This window comes from Tricharina praecox (genome assembly GCF_024521635.1).
Source record: "Tricharina praecox strain CBS 144465 chromosome Unknown BZA05scaffold_7, whole genome shotgun sequence".
Taxonomy (NCBI): domain Eukaryota; kingdom Fungi; phylum Ascomycota; class Pezizomycetes; order Pezizales; family Pyronemataceae; genus Tricharina; species Tricharina praecox.
The window spans coordinates 251373-266628 of NW_026250409.1; the positions used below are offsets into that span (position 1 = coordinate 251373).

The window sequence follows — 15256 nt, forward strand, 5'->3', positions numbered from 1 at the left end:
CCGAGCGACCGCCGATGAAGCAGCTCACTCCGCCCAATCATTCCGCCCAATCATTCCGCCCAATCACGGAGACATATTTTACTGGAGTACCAAGTAGTTCATCCCACATATGTAGTTTCATACAATTTACAAGATTCGGACGATTCACAGCCAGCCTGTATCTCATCGTGGAACACGCGGCAGGATTGGGTATGTGTAGGTATTATTTCATCAAGGTGAATCTATTACTATAGGTAGGTAAGCAGGTGTGTGTGCGTGTGTGGACCGCATGTGTTGTCCCTCCAGGATTCGTTCCTTCATCCTAACCATCAACCACTACCAACCAACCACTTCTCCCAACCTCACGCAAGCAAGAGGCAAGCAAGAAACGTATGTATGTAAAAGCACTTTTTTAATTCCCCCAGACCCCAAAAAGCAACCCCGAAACGCCAGCGACAGAACGGAATGAGCGAGCGAGCGAGCATATGAATCATTTAGCAGGCCCATGCTTAGCAACGAGCTTATTCCGCTGAGCCTTAAGGTTCCTATAGAACTCCTTCTTTCCGCTCTTCTTTGATTTCTGTATATCGTCGAACTTGCGCTTGAAGCGCAAGCGGCTTGCGGAGTCGGCCATGACCTCTTCGAGGATAGTCTTCTTTCTGTCGCGGCGGTTGATGCGCGCGTTGTAGAACTCCGCGTTGCCTTCGATCACGGTGCCAACCTGGGAGTACTCGGGGATCCCCGAGGAGTCCTTTTTGTAGTGCCGGTGTGGGTCGAGCACGTTGCGGTGCTTGATCAGCGTGAAGTCACGCTTGAACGAGTCCGTGAGGACCGTCCGCGGCATGTCGTACCACGCTGTTCCGGCGGTTGGCGGGGGCTCCTATATGAGAAGAACACGTGATGTCAGCGCTCTGTTGGAAACTTTTCTTCCCCAAGTGTGATGACGATGTGGATGATGGGTAGGGGCCTCAGAGTAACTATGAAATAGATAAAACTTCACGTTGTCGGTATGGACAGCCAAGACGGCGTCCTGTTCCGTCAGGTTCTTTGGGATAAGATATCCTCATAGGCCAGGGATGTGGATGGTGGGGTAAGTGGGGTGGGGTGGGAGGTAAAAGCGCATGCGCAGGTTAGAGCGCACCTTGGATGGTTTTTTGTTTGCAGTCACAGTGGCGGCTGGTCGTGTGCTGTTTGCCAGCTTTTGGTCGTCCTTGGACACCAGCATCATCCGGTCCGTGATATGCGAAACAGAGCCGTAGGAACTGATGGGAAGTTTCGGTAGTGACGCACCAGGGTCTAGTTTAGGTAGTCTGCAGAACAAGCATTAGCACTGCCAATCCTGACGCTTGCAATATTTTTTTCCATCCAACTGCCCGAAAATAAAAGGCTGGCACAGGCAGGATGATGACAGAGAAAAAAAAACAAGGGGGACGGTAGTGAACACACCTGATGGATGTAAGACTGTGATCGGTGTTTGTCTTTTGCAGTGCTGATGAGGCCCCGCCAGTATCATTTCTCATCCGCTGCTCTGCCTCGCGCAACAGCCGCGCAATGGTTTCGTCGGACAGCTCATCGTCGTCGTCCTCATCGTCGATGCGTGTGAGTGTGGAGAGGGCAGTTCCCGGATGTGGGCCGGTAGAAGAGATAGGGATGACCACGTCAAAGTGATTGTTGTTTCGGAGGGTGGGGAGTGTGGCTGCAGACATATTGGGAAGAGGAGCGAGACGGACGGTCTGAAGAGCGATGAGAGAAAAAAAAAGTCAGGTACCAAAAGGAAGCCAAGGGCTAGCCCTTGCTGATAGTTACCCGGGAAATGAGACTGGTAGCAAATGTTTAGTAATCGGCCATCCTGTGTAACATGGATCAGCATGGCAGAGCACCCACTCCGGAGTCTAGAGCAAATCAACGTGAAGGGCCCAGCAGGCGTCCATGGGCCAACCACCAACAAAACACCGATCATGGGCTTCCGGCCTCGTATGGGGGGAGGCAAGGACCGGGGAATCAGCAAATTCAGGTACGTAAGGAACCCGCACCACAGCTGTTAGGCTGGCAGGCACACACCATTGCAAACTGGCGAGCATCTGTGACCATGATGACGGCTGACAGCTGTTTGTTTGTTTCATCGATATTATGCGCATCGCCCGTATCCCGGCACGAGCGAATCGAACAGTCATTTTCCGTCACTCGTCGGGCTGCGTATCCTGCAGGGGCTGTTTGCCAACGAATGGATGTTGCACGGCAGTATCAATCCCGCCCCTGCGCTTATTCGATATCGCGAGAGATGGCTTTTATGAGACAATGTTGCTCCTCCATGTAACGTCCCGCGCCTGGCCTGGAGGCAGGCTTTGGTTCGCCGGCCGCTCTGCTGTCCATGCTCGAGCGAGCAGGTACCACCTATCGCGGACATATGGACTCCTCATATAAGCAGGAAGATAGCAAATCGGTCCGTGCTGTTCAGTACCGCCCAGTACTGCGGTCCAATGAGTTGGAGGTTGTAGGGTTACGGCGGTGCAAACCCGACGCACGGCCGTTTGTTTGCCGCTACTGGGGGGAGGTGGGGAGGAGCGGAGGAGGGACGGGGAGCTTGAGCGAGCAAGAGACTGGCGGGGCGGGGGCGAGCGAGCGAGCTCTGGCGCAGCAGCGTCCTCGCCACGATACGGACGCCATGAAGCAAGCCGGAAATCTCTGACATCGATGCAATCGGCTCGTTACCGCCTCCATGTCCGCATGTCCTCCTCCGCTACACTCGATACATCATGGAGTGGCCGCCGACGCTGCCTACCTGCTTCATCTAAGTACCCACAGCACGGGTTCGTGATGTGATGTGTTGTGCTGTTGGTGACTTCGCTGTGCGTAAGCTTGGCAATGGGTTAATGCAGGCGAAAGCGAAGGCCGAACCGGTTGCAGAGTCGGGGAGCGAAGTGGTAGTGTATGGAGCGAAGATCTCCGAGCATGGGCAGAGTAAAATAGAGTGCACCATGGCGAGCCTACAGGAAGAGCCAGAGAGCAATGGGGCCTTGGTGGTAATATCCGAGAGAGAGAGAAGCGGGTCTCAAATGAAAGTTCTCAGAGAGGGAGAGCAACGGTGAGCAGCACGCAGGGCCGTAGCGGGTTTGTTTGGATGGTTCCTGATATCATACCGGAAGTTATCTTCTATGTAATCATTGCGGAGAGTCGTTGTTTCCATCTACGGGAGAGCGTGAGCAGAATAGTATCATACATATCATAGAGAGCACTTGACCAGCATAACTACTAGTACCAAGCACGAAGCTTTTCTGCCGTCATTGTGGAGAATGATGGTGCTCACGTTGCGGTTGTCGCTACCACCTGGATATATTTTCTGTCGAGAGCAGATACTCTATGGAGATAAGTGATAGGTTAGGTACTTGTTAGGTACTCTGCTCCACGGCGTTGTAGGTTAGGTAGACACTCTACTCTACTCTACCATACTGTGCCCCACGACGTGATGGATGCGAGCCTGCACTCGAGTCTTCAGCCCCCGCGCTTTCGCTTTCGGGCTTGCACGTCCACAGCGTGACAACCACGACCCACGACCCACCCACCACGCTTTCTCCCGACAACCCTACCCAGCCTGCAGTCCAGTCCACTCTTTGCCCCCAGCCAATCACTGCGCTCCCGCCGAAACCAGCGAGTCCCAACCCTCTGCCGTCATCTTCCAATTCTGTTGGCCTAGGGCCCCTCCGTTTCTCGGTGGCCAGCACGAGAAAAAATTAAAGTGAACGTCGAGTAGATACGGTCACTGGACGGGCACCCGCCGGCAACTGTCAATCTGCCCACTCTCGTCAATCAGCTCAATCAGCTGGGGGAGAAGCAGAAGCAGACAATCAGGTCAGCCATCGCCGTCTCCGCTCGCTCGCTCGTTCGCTCGGAAAAGTAGAGCAGGAGACCCCGGGACCGCCGGACGGACCCGCACATACATCATACAGGACCGCCCGCAGCTCGCTCGCTCCGTTGTGAACTCCAACTGCGTCGTCAACTGCTGTAGAGTGTTGCTCGCTCCTGCCCATCACCGCCATCATCACCACCTCCTCCACACCTCCACCTCCACCTCCACCTCCACCTCCACCGCCTCCATCATCATCATCACCATCACCCATTGACTTCCCCCTCCGCCTCACGCCGGTTTCCTCTGTCTGCTACACACCCGGCCTAGAGTCCCACTACTTCCTGCGCACCCTCTCCCTCGCACGCACACACACACATACATCCCCAGATCCTCACACGTACTACGCATTCTTGACTACTGTACCCTACTCTGCACCCTACCGACCCAACCCCGCGTGCGCCAACCCTCCTCGACTCGCTCCTGTACACACAGACTCCGAGCACAGAGCCTTCGCTGTCGGCGCTTTACACTCTGAGCAGGCGGGCCGAATCATAGCAATCTCTCTTCGCGCTGCAATCCATTCTATCATTTGCACTTGCATCTGTTTGGGCATCATCGCACTTTGGAGTGAATGAGTGAGTGAGTGAACGAGTGAGTGAACGAGTGAGTGAACGCAACCATGTTCAGCCCCAGCCACGAATGTAGAGTAACGTTGGACAATGGTTAGAAGTCAGCAAGACAACAAAACAGCAAGGTACCACCACTACAACCACCACCGCAACCACCACCACCAACAACAGCACCACCACTACCACCGCCGTCAGCCAACGACAACACCGACAGAGACAGCGGTGAACACGACATCGAATCGAAACACGAGCCTTGTTCGTTTTTGAATATGGACCCCAACTACCCGGGCGCAGGCGGCAGACACGACCCATCCCAACAGCAGCAGCAACAGCAGCAACAACAGCAACAGCAGTACGACATCTCCGTTATGGGACATGTGAGTGGAATCTTGATTCTGTCCGCCTTGCGAGGTTCACTTCGATGTCCCTCTGCTAATCGCAAGGTCTGCCTTACAGTATGGAGCCAGCGCGGCGCTCGTAGCCAACTCGTCCGTCCCGCAATCCGATATATATAGTGGCGCGTTCGCAAATGTATGGGATTCAATCCAAACACCACCCGCACAAACACTCTTCTTCCATTGCAGTCTCTGACCATGGCTTCCCAGGTATCCCAAGGCTTGCACGGTCATTACCGCGACATCTTGACTGCGTACTGGCAGCAGACCATCAACACCCTCGAGAATGAAGACCACGACTACAAGGTGCACCAGCTCCCGCTCGCTCGGATAAAGAAGGTCATGAAGGCGGATCCCGAAGTCAAGATGATATCCGCCGAGGCGCCGATACTGTTCGCAAAGGGTTGCGACATATTCATCACCGAATTGACGATGCGTGCCTGGATACATGCGGAGGAGAACAAGCGGCGGACACTGCAGCGCTCCGACATCGCGTCGGCCCTGACCAAGAGCGACATGTTCGATTTCCTAATCGATATCGTCCCGAGGGAAGACGCAGCTCCGAAACGGGCAAGCGGGGGTGCTCCGGGTTCCGGTGGTGGGCATCATCAACAGGCACCGCCGCCGCCGTCACACCCGCCACACCCACCGCAGCAACAGCCACCACAGCACCAGCAATCGCAGCCGCCACAGCAGTCACAGCATGTTCACGGCCAATCACAGATGCCCTCGGGCTTGGAGTACCCTCACCCAGGCATGCCTGCAGAATCGGATCGGTATGGACAGGGCAGCATGTATCCCGGCGGTGTGGCACCACCAGTCGGAAATTACGGAACACACATCTACCAGGAAGGGATGGAGGGGATCTATGGCTACCCACCAATGCCACCGCACACGGTATATACCCCCGCAAGCCAGCTGTCCGGGATGTCTCAATAGCTAATTCTAGTCGCCTTCAGATGTACCAGATGCCAAATCAACGAGGCCACCTTCAAGACCCGCAAGGTGGACAAGGCAATGAACAGGGGGACGACGCTGACGCCGAGGGCGAGAGAGATTACGAGGTACCTCAAGGGCAGAATTCGGGTCTTGCAGTCGGACTCTAACCCTTTCCCTAGGATTGAGTCGCCATTTGTTTGCACGTATACGCGGTCGTGTCATCTCGCGTCAGAACTTTTTCTTTTTCTGCTCTTTTTTCTCCGGTGTTGCGCCATTTCTGTTTCACCCCGACCGTTTTTGCTTGCGTTTTTTCTCGTTTCTTCTCGGAGCATGGGTTGACGGGTTAGGCATCATGAGTGTTTTTCTTTTGGATTCAAGGGAAGAGATTTACGAGATCCATGGCTCCTCTTTGTCTTTTCTTTTTCTTTCTCGCGTTTATCTACACGGGTTTCTGTCGTTTTCGGTTGGTCTTCGTGAATGGTGTTGGATATCGGATCAGGGTCGGGTTTTTATACAGAACATGTATGGCTTTGCTTGCTTCGTTTCGTTTCAAGGCAGGGAAACGGCGATTTTCCCGGATGAGAGTTAATCTTTTGGTGCATGTCTTTGTCATGTTTGGTGGTGGTGGTTGTGGTGGTTGTTTTGAGGGTTTTGGATGGGATGGTTTATACGACAGACGGACGGACGGACGACACCACGGTCAGTCAGTCTGGTAGCGATGGGTGGATGGATGGATGGATGGGGGTATATAGTAAAGCAACGAAGACTATCCGCGTCACAGCAGTTCATGATGATTCCAAGTGACACTTGTGGTTCTCTCAAGCCTCGTCCAGCCCTATGATCAAATGTATGTATCTTGTAGATACGTCACAAGGTTACACAAAATCGCCAAGCCACCGCCGCCCAAGCCGTCGTCGCTGGTCTGGCGCGGCGCGTCGACTACGTTACGTACCAAGCGAGCAACACCACAACACCGACAACCGACCGACCGACCAAGCTTACCTTACCTTACCACGACTCCGACTACCACCACCACCATCACCACCACCGTCCTCTCAAGCTACAACAATAAACAACCGCAAACATGAAGCCAATGTTCTCCGCGTACGCCCCCCCTCTCCCTCCCTCCCGCCCCTTTCCCGTCCCCAACCTCGGCCCCGGTGCGGGTGCGAACTCGACCTAGAAGCTAGCAGCTAACAACCCACTGTCTAGCGGAACGGCCTGGTGCTGCACCATAATCAGCGTCTTTGCAATCCTGATCCTGAGCGTGATCGGGTTGCTATTCCGGAACAGGTATGCCCTCTTCTTCCCCCCGTCCCCCCGTCCCCCTCTCCCCTCTGCCCCCTTCTTCCCCTGACGATGTGTTAATGTGTGCTGGCGGTGGCAGGCATGAATCAATGATGGGCTCAATCAACGACCCGACGGACGGCAAGGCTGTTGCTGCGACCATCTTTGCGAGTGTCGTTGTGTACGCGGTTTTTCTCGTCTTCTGCGCAGGTCAGGCGTGGTTGCATTCGAGGAGGGGTGTTAGGTTGCAGTAGAGGAGGGGATACCATGGGGGATGCTACGAGGGGGAGAGGGGGGGAGGGGGAGGGTCGGTGCTGTCGATGTTTCGTGGTTCGGGTGTTTGCAATGATCGGTTCTACTATAGTACTGCTCGAAGTATGTACTGGTACTGGTACTTGTCCGCTACCGGTGTCGTCAGGAATCACATCACACACACAGAGAGAGAGGGAGAGAGGGAGAGAGGGAGAGAGGGAGAGAGGGAACATCAATTTATTGTCGCATGCGACCTTTACTACTCGTGGACTATGGCCACCACCAAGTCGGGAATCATATCACAATCACGTCACAGGCTGTCATTCGTGTGAGAGAGATGGGCCGCGTGATAGTGTGTGAATATGGTGTGGTAAAACAAGTTCTACGTCGGTCGCCATGCGTCGTGGTGTAGGGAGTTTACTAGTAGTTTGGTGTGAATGATTCGAATGGAACGAAACTCTCCGGACTCGGGAGCGCTGGTATAAAGCGTTTTTGCTGCACATCTATCGTGACTGCTTCAATAGTCTCGGTATGGATGCATGTACATTGTAGAGTACTTGGATCGCCACCGACTTGTTGTAGTAGGCTCACAATGCTGCTTCTATGTACTAGTACTTGTACTAGTAGATTGGTGGTGGCGGTGGTGGTGGTGGTGGTAGAATCAGGACCAGTGGGTTTTGCGGGACCAGTGGGTTTTGCGGGACCACTGGGCAGTGGGCAGTGGGCAGTGGGTTTCCCAGTGGTCAGGACGGCCAGGTGGGACTTCGGCCATACAGGTAAGCAGCAAGCTCGCGGCTGGACCCGCTGCGACTAGCAGGCTACATCACAACGCGAGTTTCGCGGTGATAGTCAACTCCTTACATACTCGTCGTGGTGGATTACTGAAGCAGAGGTCAGAGGAATGTACATACTTATAGTGACATCTTTGCGAGGACGAGGGCGAGGGCGGGGGGATTCCGGGCTGGTCGGTCTGGGGCAGAAAGAACATCATATATGGAGGAACCAGTACCTACGAGCAGTCTATTCGATACCAACCGACTTAGCACGGCTGGAGTCTTTACCACGACCGTGAAGAATCCCAACTTCCCAGGTCTCCATCCCCCCGCTCTCGTTCGTTGCTGCGCGGACGACAATAGGTAAATGGTTACACACTCATGACATATCACTCGAAAAAACTGCGGGATACCGCGTGATACCGCATGAACCGACCGCATGAACTAACTGAATGACCGCATGAACCGAATTCGCCATGCATTCACCATGCATGGATGATAGCGGTGCGCCCCAAACTCGGGCTCGGGCTCGTACGTATGATTGGCGATTGGCCGTGTGAACTGTGTGGTGTCCCCGCACTTACCTACTAAGTACTTACCTCCTACTCCACCTCGCACCCACGGCCGAAATGTCAGACCCAGACCCAGATCTCTTCGCCAACCCGTGGTACTCATTCCATCCTTCTTCTGCCTCCTCATCCTTCTCCTCTAGCTGCTGCTCGGATTTAGAAGATCCCACCGGATCCACCGCTCTACGGAACGAGAACCACACCCTCAAATCCGAGATCCGCCGGCTACGTGCAGACCACGGGGCGCTGGGGCGGCGATTGTGGCGGTCGTGGCGGTCGTGGCGGTCGTGAAGAGGGCTGTGGAGTATAGTAGACTGTGGGATGGGTACTGGGATGGTTTGCGGAGGGGGGTGGAGGAGTTGGTGAGGCTGGGGAGGCTGGGGGGGTTTGGGTTTGAAGATGGGGTGGGGGAGGGGGTGCCGATTGGAGAGGGGATGTGGCAGGAGCTACTAGTAGAGAGCGCCGTGCTGGCGGAGACTCGGCGAACACCCCCAGAGCTGGGAGAGCACGCCGAGCAGTGCTGCTTTGCCGCCCGCACAGTCCGACTCTTCATCTGCTGCGATAGTGATGCCAGCTGCTGCTGCGGCTGTGTAGGGGGATCGGATGGGCAACGGCAACGGCAAAGCTCCATTGGCTTTCCCTGCTACTGCTGGTGCTGCTGTTAGACCGGCGAGCTCTCTGTCGGAAAAAGTCCTCCCGTCGACATCAACGTCGAGGAAGTGAAAGTGGACGGTGCAGCTGTAGCTGTCGCTGGAACTATTCCTGCTCCTGCGCTTGCTCCTGCTCCTGATCCTGGCAGGATGCCCGACGGTTGCTTACCAGCATCGTCGGCATCTTCCAGCTCTCCGGGAGCCACAGCCAACAATACCACACCAGTACTGGATATCCCGCCTTCATCCCCAAGCACCAGTACAACGGCCGGACCGCTGACCAGTCCGCCCGAGGACGACATACCAGCGTTTGAAAACCCAGCGATCCTACCGCTACCGACACCCGATGATCCTGCCGCGGCCTTTCCTAGTAGTGAATTTAATACAACCGTAGGGAGATCATCTTCCGCCTCATCGTTTCGCAGTTCGGTCGAGAGAAGTACACGTTTCCCGAGTTTCCCGTGTTATTCGCATAGCACAATCGCGGGAATACTTTTTAGTCCGCCGGGGTTTGGGTTTGAGGACGACTATTCCGACTGTTATACCGAAAGCTGGCAGGATGAGTGGTAGCGGGTCGCGGTCGGTTTCACTATGCTATGTACGAGAAGACCCAGTGAGGACTGCCGTAGTGTCTTGTCGGTACGGTAACGCCCAAGTGCACGATCCCTCTTTCCCAAAAATGACTACACTGTCAACTATCAACTCAAACACTGCCGTATATACTCATTGTATTCACACATATTCACATATACTCATTATATTGACATATATACCCGTCTCAACTCTCTATTCCAATTCCTATCCCATCCAATTCAACCCAATTCCAATCCAATCCCATCAAACCAAGCAACCGTAACTCCTACTCCCGCGAAGAAAAAAATACCCCCTCCAAAACTAACTACGGGCGATAATCATCCTCGCCCTCACTGCCACTACTCACCACAAAATCGTCATCATAATCCCTCCTCCTACTGGTACTCCTGCTCCTGTTCCTCTGGTTCCTAGCAGAGTGCGTCGACGAGCTCCTCTGCCTGCTCTTCGAGGAGCTCCTAGACTTCGGCTTTGCCGATGGCGAGGAGGACGAGCTGCGCTGTCGCGATCCTGCCGCTGGGACCTTCAGACTTGCGCCGGCGCCGGCGCCGGCGTTGGTGCTGGGGGCCTGCTTCTTCGGCATGGTAGGTGCGTTCTTCTTCGGCGTGGCTGCTGGGCTGGTGGCGGCGGCGGCGGCCTTCTTCGGCGTGGTCCTTGGTGCGGCAGGGGCCTTCTTCGGTGTGGTCTGCGGGGACGGCGTCTTGGTGGTGTACATCTTGACGGGGTTTGGGCCGGGCTGGGCGGCGTTGTGGCGTTGGGGCGCATTGGGGCGGGCGGGCATCTTCGCCTTGGGGCTGGGGCCTGTGGGGTTGGACGTGGTGGCGCTGCGCTCGCCGTACGCGATCCAGCGCTTGATCACCTCGTCGACGGCTAGGATCCCCTCGCGGGACGCCTCGACTTCGAACCACTCCTGGTGCGTCTTGCCGCAGGTTTCGCAGTTCTTTTTGGGGTTTGCGCCGGGCGTGGCGGATAGCTCGAGGTGGATCAGACGCTCGATCCGGTTGCAGTTGGGCGCTTTGCGCGCGACGATGGGGCTTTCCCCCGGAGAGGACGCGGACGTGTGGGGGTAGTACCGGATCAGGGCGAGGTTGTAGCCGCACTGGCTGGTCCATTGGTGCAGACGGCGCTGGACGTTAACCGCGCGGCCGATCTTGAAGAGAAGTTTGGGGCGTGTGCCGCCAGGGGTTGGGACTGCGTTGAGGGCGGCGCGCATGAGACGGTCTGAGGCGGTGTTGCTGCGGCCTCCAGCGGAGGGGGTGGCGGCGGTAGAGCCAGAGGGCGTAGAGAAGGGGGAGAGAGGGGAGTCGGTCAGCCAGAACATGTAGATGTAGCCTGGCTCGTCTTTGTCGGAGAAGGGCTTCAGCAGCTCTTGCTGGAGGCGGCCCAGACCCCTAGGGTGAACAGTCTTTGGAATGAGTTTGAGAACTAAAGGATGTCAGTCATGTGGATCCAAGGTGAAGACCGAGGGAAACTCACGGTGTTGCTGCTCCTTCGTCAAGCTCTTCACATCGATCTCCGGCACATCCTCCACATCATCATCAGCCATCGGTGTCGCCGGACTGAGACCCATGCCGACCGCCTTGGATGCTTTTGTCGCCGGCACCGGCGCATTCTTCACTATAGCGCTCGCCGGGTGTTTCGGCAGATACATCATCGGCAGCGGCGGAGTAGGTGGCACGCTCTTAAACGCAACCGCCTTATTATCGGCCTTCTTCGCTCGCGCAGGTGGTGTCGGGAAGGTTTCGTCGACCACAGCTGCAGCCGCTGATCTCAGTTCCGCCTCCCGCCTTCGTGCAGACCAGTTCTTCTCGTCCTCGGGATCGTCGTCCGACCCCATGCAGCACCCAAAAAACAACCTCTTCAAAAGGCTCGGCTGCTTCTTCTTCGGCTTCGGCCGTCCACTAGGCGGACTCGGTGGCCGCGGTGTAGCCGCCCCGCCAACCTCCTCCTCATCGTAGTCCTTAAGAACCGGCTTGAACGGGTCCTTCTCGCGCGGCACCTTTTTCGTCGTGCTAACCACTGTGGTCTGTATCGTCTGTCCTCCGCTGTCGCCGCCGCCGACCAGCAACTCCACCTGCTCAATAAGCGTGTCCATGCTCCCGCGGCCGACGAGAGCCCTCCTACGCGCAAACGACGCGGTATGCCGCAGCACCACCTCTTTCGCCTGGTCCTGGTGGCGCGCACAGAAGTACGCCTGTTGCTTGCCGACGATGGTGATCACGCCGGACTCGGGGTCGCCCGAGGACGAGCGCACGAGCGTGCGCTTGCACGGCTTGCCGTCGTTGCTGACCCCGCGGCAGACGGTGGGCGGCGCCGGTGAGAGGATTGCCGCGTGAGATTCGGGCGTGTTGGGTACGAACGGCATGTTGGGTTGTGGTGGGCTCGGGGTTCCTGTCGAGTCCGAGGTCGAGTTCGAGGGAGGGACTTAAAGAAGGAAGGGTGGCAGCCAGCGCTATGTATATATTCTATTGCTCGGAACGGCGCAGCAGTAGAAGCAGTCATCAGTTATCGGTCCATCCCATCCCATGCCATGCCATCCCATCCGACGTTTGCGAGCCGACGCACGTTTCAAGCAGCAATGTAGGGCGGCGGCAGTGTGTCAATGGCTTTGCTCTCGGTCCCTGGCAGCGCTGCAACCCTGGTAGACTGGTACCTGGTGGACATCCTTGCGATTGGTCCTGGGCGGGACAGCACTGCCATTGGAATGTTAGCCCCAGCCACGTTGCTCCTGGGGGATCCGCCTGACGCGGACCACGTTCGCTCGCAAGGGAAAAAACGGAGAAGGTGGCTCTGTTGGTGGGTGGCTTGACGACTCACACAAGAATGTGTTGGAGATGTGTGATGTCAAGTGCTCCCGGATAGCTCGGTCGGTCGGTTGAGATGTGGATGGCATGACATGGCGGGTCTGGGGGCCATGGGTGCCTGGATAGCTAACTCCCGGCGCAGGCTCTAGATCTCGACGTGTAGAGTACTCTAGGTAGTTCATTAGCACGGGTTGAGCTCTATGTATGATGTAGTTACCTATGTAGGGTACCGTATGCACATAGGTGGCAGGTGAAGACAACGGGAGATTTTGATGCACCGCGGAGCTTCGGAGATCTAGATGGATGTAGCTGCGATGATGCCGTGTCTCATCGAGCATGGCACGTAGATAGAGTAGATACATAGAATTCAAGTTACCGAGTTTCGTTCGTTCCTGCGCTTGCAAGCGACGTGACCACTGACCACCCTTCGCGGCAAGCACAAGCTTCCTCCGCGTTCGCTGATGTCGTCTGCCACCGCCTAACCGCCCCGCAGCGCGCAGCCCACAGCTAATCGCCCCACCAAACCTGCCCCTCTATAGAGTAGCAGCGAAAATGCTATGACACGACAATGAGCGACCTGCGCAAATCCTTCCTCAAGTCCAAACTGCAGCATCTCCCACGGTCGCCGCCGATGCCGACCACACACCCACTATCAGACCTGTCCGCGTTCGACGAGGAGGAGGAGGAGGGGCTGGAGCTGGAGTATGACGAGGGAACTCTGCCGCCGCCGTCTCCGCTGTTGTCGGATTCGAGCTCCGCGTCGAGCGCGTCGAGTACAGGCACCATCAAGCCGCTGTTCTCGCGGCCGGCGCAGTACTCCCTCCCCCTCCCCCTCCCCCTCCCTCCACACTGCTACAGCTAACACAAGCAGACCACGGAAGAAACCAACCTTCGAGCCCATCCCGTGGCAAGCGCACTTCTCGCTCTCCCTTCACCTGACGCCCCCCGACTCGCCCGAAACCTCTTACCACGCGTACCTCACCCCGCCCCTCCCCAGCGGCCCCCTCTTCGTCTTCCACCACGGCGCGGGCTCGTCTGGTCTCTCCAGCGCTTTACTCGCGACCTCGATCCGCCGCCTCCTCCCCAGCGCGGGGATCCTCTCTCCGGACTGCCGCGGGCACGGGGAGACACATACCCCGTCGGACAACGACCTGTCACTACCCACGCTCACCAGCGACCTGTACAGCACCATCCAGCTCACGGCCACCCAGCAGAACTGGCCCACGCTCCCACCGCTAGTACTGATCGGCCACTCCCTCGGCGGCGCGGTAGTAGTGAGCCTCGCCGCCTCCCGTCAGCTCGGCGACGCCCTCCTGGGATACGCCGTGATCGACGTGGTCGAGGGCTCCGCGATCGACGCGCTCACTAGCATGTCCACCTACCTGCACAGCCGCCCCACGAGCTTCAGCTCGCTCAGCCACGGGATAGAGTGGCACACGCGTTCGCGGACGTTGCGCAACCCCACGTCCGCGCGGATCTCGGTGCCCGCGCTGCTCGTTCCCTCCCCCGCCCCCAACCCCAGCTCCCCCACCACCCCCATCACAACTAGTTATACATGGCGCACTGACCTCTCCTCCACGCAGCCGTTCTGGCAAACGTGGTTCACCGGGCTGTCATCGCGGTTCCTGACCGCGCCGGGCGGGAAACTGCTGCTGCTCGCAGGCACGGATCGCCTCGATAAGGAGCTGATGATCGGGCAGATGCAAGGGAAGTATCAGCTCCTCGTCCTGCCAGAGGTCGGGCACTTTGTACATGAGGACGCGCCAGAGAGGGTGGCGGCTGCGGTATGTACTCGATCTCTTGTTTTTTGTTGCTCGAGCAAGAGCTGGAGCTCGAGCTCGGGATGGGGGTGGATGGGGGTGGATGTGGATGTGAAGTGGATGATGGGGGCTAATATGTGTGCTGTGGTGGGACAGTTGGTCGAGTTCTACAAGCGGAATGATAGGAGCGTGCTCGTTTTGCCGCCGAAAGTTGGGGCGTCGGGAGGAGGAGCGGGAGTGGGTGGTGCGGCGGGCGCGGGTGCGGGCGTGCAGAGTCCGTACTTGCCCGCGGCCGGGAAACATTACACTTCCATCTAGATACCTCCATCTAGATCCATGGATCAAAATGGGCAGATATTACTGAAGCACAAGCCCGTTTATTTCCCTCCCCTCCATTGCTCCCTCCCTCCGTCCCGCGCGGGATGGAAAAGCAAATAAAAAAGCACATGGGAAAGACGGTGTTGGCGTTGAAGTTTGATGACTGTTGGACCGTTGGACCGTTGACTGGCCTGACCGTTAGCTAGGCCGAGCCGCAGGCCGTGGGGCCGAATCATGGAAACGAGGAAACGAGGCCATAGCGTTCCCGCCCGCCCGCCCTCCCGCATGATTTACCCACATAGCCCAACCCCTCGCAGAATCACGTTCAGCCAGTTCGTTTACTTTGTATGTGGTATGTGATATCTTCAAATTCGTTACAGTTATGTTTGTGAGTGAAAAAGCAAGTACGCCACGCCCCCGCCCCGCCCCCCAAGCAAGCAAGCAACCAAACAACCAAGCAGCC

The 15256-nt window shown here is 56.8% G+C and overlaps 5 protein-coding genes across 5 annotated transcripts; 3 read left to right on the plus strand and 2 right to left on the minus strand.

Annotated features, from left to right (window-relative positions):
• Window positions 1-193: 193 nt before the first annotated feature.
• BZA05DRAFT_370637 (Fcf2 pre-rRNA processing-domain-containing protein) lies at window positions 194-1876 on the minus strand. Its single transcript, XM_051481657.1, has 3 exons — window positions 1426-1876; window positions 1121-1289; window positions 194-859 (listed from the first exon to the last, which is right to left on the minus strand). Exons 1-3 carry the CDS (start codon window positions 1683-1685, stop codon window positions 470-472), a joined length of 819 nt encoding a protein of 272 aa, XP_051341060.1. The 5' UTR covers window positions 1686-1876; the 3' UTR covers window positions 194-469.
• Window positions 1877-4379: 2503 nt separating this feature from the next.
• On the plus strand, window positions 4380-6072 carry BZA05DRAFT_246102 (histone-fold-containing protein). The gene is made up of 5 exons (XM_051479969.1): window positions 4380-4489; window positions 4554-4832; window positions 4912-4986; window positions 5061-5747; window positions 5810-6072. Exons 2-5 carry the CDS (start codon window positions 4725-4727, stop codon window positions 5954-5956), a joined length of 1017 nt encoding a protein of 338 aa, XP_051341061.1. The 5' UTR covers window positions 4380-4489; window positions 4554-4724; the 3' UTR covers window positions 5957-6072.
• A 680-nt stretch (window positions 6073-6752) lies between these two features.
• On the plus strand, window positions 6753-7366 carry BZA05DRAFT_370638 (uncharacterized protein). Its single transcript, XM_051481658.1, has 3 exons — window positions 6753-6893; window positions 7002-7082; window positions 7177-7366. The coding sequence occupies exons 1-3, from the start codon at window positions 6874-6876 to the stop codon at window positions 7328-7330; spliced, it is 255 nt and encodes an 84-aa protein (XP_051341062.1). The 5' UTR covers window positions 6753-6873; the 3' UTR covers window positions 7331-7366.
• Window positions 7367-10054: 2688 nt separating this feature from the next.
• BZA05DRAFT_246152 (meiotically up-regulated gene 113-domain-containing protein) lies at window positions 10055-12394 on the minus strand. Its single transcript, XM_051479970.1, has 2 exons — window positions 11388-12394; window positions 10055-11336 (listed from the first exon to the last, which is right to left on the minus strand). Exons 1-2 carry the CDS (start codon window positions 12274-12276, stop codon window positions 10219-10221), a joined length of 2007 nt encoding a protein of 668 aa, XP_051341063.1. The 5' UTR covers window positions 12277-12394; the 3' UTR covers window positions 10055-10218.
• A 734-nt stretch (window positions 12395-13128) lies between these two features.
• BZA05DRAFT_472455 (Alpha/Beta hydrolase protein) lies at window positions 13129-15142 on the plus strand. Its single transcript, XM_051488016.1, has 3 exons — window positions 13129-13528; window positions 13587-14499; window positions 14632-15142. Exons 1-3 carry the CDS (start codon window positions 13284-13286, stop codon window positions 14791-14793), a joined length of 1320 nt encoding a protein of 439 aa, XP_051341064.1. The 5' UTR covers window positions 13129-13283; the 3' UTR covers window positions 14794-15142.
• Window positions 15143-15256: the final 114 nt, after the last annotated feature.